Below are 4,640 nucleotides of genomic sequence, written 5' to 3'. Positions count from 1 at the left end.
ATATTTCAAACAAAAAGAGTTCTCTAGCAATCTTGTGGCTGTTTCCATCCCTTCGCACTGACTCAATAGACATTCTAGGCTTCTGAGTGACAATTCTGGAATCTGATAATATAGATAAGAAGGAAGATACTATATTTGAGTTGTGTGTGTTTGTTTTGCTTGTTGACCATTCTCCAGAACCAATATCTGAAAATGACTTGATAGAACAACCTGAAGAAAAGCTCTGTGTAGCTCAAATGCTTGTTCCTTCCACCAATATAAGTTGGCCCAATAAAAAGGTATTTCCTCACCTATCTGATAATGAATGCATGTCACTTCACAGACTGTGAGGGATACATTAAAAGAAAGAGACAACAAATGAGATACTTTATTTTTTTTTTCATTTTTATTGGAAATTTGACAGAATATTAAAATGCTACATATACAGACACTATGGACATCCATCAGGTCGATTACCTTTTCACCTAGTTATATATTTCAGTATACTCAGTCTTGGCATAGATCTTGTCCTATGCAATTTGGTCAGATTTGCCTACCCCCATTCAGATTCTCCACTTTGAGGGAGAAGGTGGGACATTAGTTGTATTACAAGAAGCCTGCACCCCAAAGACTCCCATGGCCCCGCATCCGAGACACAGGCACTAAATTTGAAGAAGCTACCACAGAACTCACTACATCCTCACAGTCTCCTATGATGCATCATGTGGTTTAAGTATGGAACCATTAACATGCAGCCCCATCAGAGCATTTAAAACAGATTGATTAATCCTCATGATATTATACGCAGTCAAATTCTGGTGATCACTACAGACCAGATAACCACCTGGAGTAAATCAGCACAGTTGCATTGACTACTGCGGAGACACACCAGTTTACACCTACTGCAAATTTGATCCTGTGAACTTAGTCAGAGCTTTTCTTAGGGCCATATTTACATGCTTATTTCTTAGGCTGTAGATGAGGGGGTTGAGCAGAGGAGTCAGGACTGTGTAGAAGACAGAGAACACTTTATTTAGGTCTCTCAGTGTGTTGTTTTTTGGTAGCATGTAGACAATAACTAAGGTTCCATAGAAAACGGTCACCACAATGAGGTGGGAAGAGCAGGTGGAAAAGGCCTTTTGCCTCCCAGTGGTGGATGGGATTCTCAGGATGGTGGCGATGATATATATGTAGGATACCACCGTTAATAGAAAAGGGGGAAATGTATCAAAGAAGGAAAGGAATAAACTTACCATTGAAATCAGTTGCGTGTCACTGCAGGACAGTTTAAGCAGTGGAATGAAATCACAAAAGAAATGGTCTATTTCATTGGGGCCACAGAATGTTAACTGCAACATCAAAAATATAATTATGGTAATAGCCAGAAAGCCACTTATCCAAGAGCCAGCTGCTAGCTGGAGACAGAACCTACCATTCATAAGGGCTGCATAGTGCAGGGGTTTGCATATCGCTAAATACCGATCATAAGACATTGCTGCTAGGAGAAAACATTCCGTCACCACTAGGAAACCAAAAGAATAAAGCTGTATGATACAACCACTAAATGAGATGGTCCTGTCCCCAGTGAGGAGACTGGCCAGCATCCTAGGCAGGATGGTGGAAGTGTAGCAGGTCTCCAAGCAGGACAAATTCCACAGGAAAAAGTACATGGGGGTGTGCAGGTACTGATCAGCCACAACTAGTGCAACAATGAGGATGTTCCCTGCCATGGTAACAATATAGATCACTAGGAAAAGCAGGAAGAGAAGAATCTGCAATCCAGGGAGATTCCTGAAACCCAGGAGGACGAATTCTGTGATGGACGTTTGATTTCCCCATTTTCTTTTCTCCATGCCATTTAGCTACTTTAAGAAGAGATTATGAAAAATAATTAGAACATAAAGCATGGCTAAACCAGAATAAATATTCAACCAATTAGCTTTAAAAATCCAAAGAGCAAACTGAAATGAGGATTTATATTCTCTTACAGAGTCAAGTAATTAATATGTTGCAAACTTTGTAAGAAACAAGAAATATAGCAATTTTCACATCCGACCAGCCCACTCTTACATCCAGTCTTGTACCCTATCTCTGACAGTAGCCATGAGCAGCTGCTAGAGATCAGTGTGGAAGATCGCTAAATGGACAATTCCAGGTCATGCTGACTAGCGGCTACTCAGCATAGGTCCCGGAACAAGGGGTGCGGGGGGTGCTGAAGCACCCCCTGGCTTGAAGGGGTTTCCGTTATACACCGGATTTACAGCTTGGTTCAATGGCTCTCAGCACCCCCACTGTGCAAACTGTTCCAGCCCCCTGCTGCTCAGGCTACCTCCCAGCCACAATCCCACCTAACCCCATGGATACATACTTGTGTGGTTAGCCAAAGTCTCTGCCTGTGCCACCAAGGTTATTTTTAGGCAATTTGTTGACACAATCAGTGAATTCCCATGGGCTACTTTACTGAGAAGAAGTTAATACATTTTTAAAAGCCCTTCCAAAAACAGATTTTCAAAGGAACTCTGGGCTAGATTTCTGAGGGTCCGGCAATCAAAACTGGGGCCAGATTTTCAATAGGGCTTGGTAGTTTCCCCTCTGAAAATGGGGGATCCAAAAGGAATTTGCAATTTGAAATTGTATTCACCCCTACCCCTAAAACAAGCAACGTTCCCTGTTTCAAGCAGCTTGGATACATGCACTTTGTTTATTTTTATGGCTGACTTAGAACAGCGCTTCCTCAGCTCTCATCCCCTAATGCCCCTACTCTACTTACGCTATATTGATGACATCTTCATCATCTGGACCCATGGAAAAGAAGCCCTTGAGGAATTCCACCATGATTTCAACAATTTTCATCCCACCATCAACTTCAGCCTGGACCAGTCCACACAAGAGATCCACTTCCTGGACACTACAGTGCTAATAAGTGATGGTCACATAACACCACCCTATACTTGAAACCTATTGACCGCTACTCCTACCTACATGCCTCCAGCTTTCACCCAGAGCACACCCTGCTGCTATTGTCTACAGCCAAGCTCTACGATACAACCACATTTGCTCCAACCCCTCAGACAGAGACAAACACCTACAAGATCTCTATCAAGCATTCTTACAACTACAATACCCACCTGCTGAAGTGAAGAAACAGATTAACAGAGCCAGAAGAGTACCCAGAAGTCACCTACTACAGGACAGGCCCAACAAAGAAAATAACAGAACGCCACTAGCCGTCACCTTCAGCCCCCAACTAAAACCTCTCCAATACATCATCAAGGATCTACAACCTATCCTGAAAGACGCCCCATCGCTCTCACAAATCTTGGGAGACAGGCCAGTCCTTGCCTACAGACAGCCCCCCAACCTGAAGCAAATACACACCAGCAACCACACACCACACAACAGAACCACTAACCCAGGAACCTATCCTTGCAACAAAGCCCGTTGCCAACTGCGTCCACAGATCTATTCAAGGGACGCCATCATAGGGTCTAATCACATCAGCCCACACTATCAGAGGCTCGTTCACCTGCACATCTACCAATGTGATATATGCCATCATGTGCCAGCAATGCCCCTCTGCCATGTACATTGGTCAAACTGGACAGTCTCTACGTAAAAGAATAAATGGACACAGATCAGATGTCAAGAATTATAACATTCATAAACCAGTCGGAGAACACTTCAATCTCTCTGGTCACTCGATTTCTGACCTAAAAGTGGCTATTCTTCAACAAAAAAACTTCAAAAACAGACTCCAGCGAGAGACTGCTGAATTGGAATTAATTTGCAAACTGGATATAATTAACTTAGGCTTGAATAGAGACTGGGAGTGGTTGAGTCATTACACAAAGTAAAACTATTTCCCCTTGTTTATTCTCCCCCACCCCCACTGTTCCTCAGACGTTCTTGTTAACTGCTGGAAATGGCCCACCTTGATTATCACTACAAAAGGTTTTCTTCCCCCTTCCCCACTCTCCTGCTGGTAATAGCTCATCTTAAGTGATCACTCTCCTTACCAGGTGCGGTGGCGCACGCCTGTAATCCTAGCTACTTGGGAGGCTGAGGCCGGTGGATCTCCTTACAGTGTGCATGATAAACACCCATTTTTTCATGTTCTGTGTGTATATAAATCTCCTCACTGTATTTTCCACTGAATGCATCTGATGAAGTGAGCTGTAGCTCACGAAAGCTTATGCTCAAATAAATTGGTTAGTCTCTAAGGTGCCACAAATAGTCCTTTACTCTTTGTTCTGTGCCCTCTTCCCATCCATGGGGGTAGGGCACTGTACCTTGTCTCTGCCCAGTGATCCCTGGACCCTTGACAGTGGTCACTCCTCTGTACTGTTCTCCAACCAGGCTCCTAGTTCTCCAGGGCCCTGCACAGGCATCTGTGGGGTGAAGAAGAAAACTCCCCAGCAAATCCACCAAGCTGAACTAGGCTCCCATCGCTCAGTCGTTCCTTTCAGGGCCTGGGGAAGCAGCAGGAACTGATGGAGAGGGAGGGGGCAGGAGGGGGCTCCAGGTTCATGTTGCTTTGCTCTGCCACATCCATGCAGTGGTGGAGGGTCTGTGCCTTACATTCTCCCTAGCTCAGGGAAAGCTTGGTACATGTTAGCCTCCTCTCTGCTCCCCTCCCAGGCTCCTGCAGGGGTGAAGGGAAG

General features: G+C 44.4%; 1 protein-coding gene across 1 annotated transcript; it reads right to left on the bottom strand.

Moving 5' to 3' along the window:
- Nucleotides 1–878: 878 nt before the first annotated feature.
- Nucleotides 879–1,835, bottom strand: LOC144273407 (olfactory receptor 10A7-like). The gene has a single exon (XM_077831975.1). The coding sequence runs from the start codon at nucleotides 1,830–1,832 to the stop codon at nucleotides 879–881; it is 954 nt and encodes a 317-aa protein (XP_077688101.1). The 5' UTR covers nucleotides 1,833–1,835.
- Nucleotides 1,836–4,640: the final 2,805 nt, after the last annotated feature.

This window comes from Eretmochelys imbricata, chromosome 13 (genome assembly GCF_965152235.1).
Source record: "Eretmochelys imbricata isolate rEreImb1 chromosome 13, rEreImb1.hap1, whole genome shotgun sequence".
Classification (NCBI taxonomy): Eukaryota; Metazoa; Chordata; order Testudines; family Cheloniidae; genus Eretmochelys; species Eretmochelys imbricata.
The sequence above is the reverse complement of the archived record's forward strand: the minus strand, read 5'-3'. Positions and strand labels throughout refer to the sequence as shown.

Bases quoted from the DNA above. Each gene is read 5' to 3' on its own strand.
- LOC144273407 (XM_077831975.1), bottom strand. From the start codon at position 1,832: ATGGAGAAAAGAAAATGGGGAAATCAAACGTCCATCACAGAATTCGTC.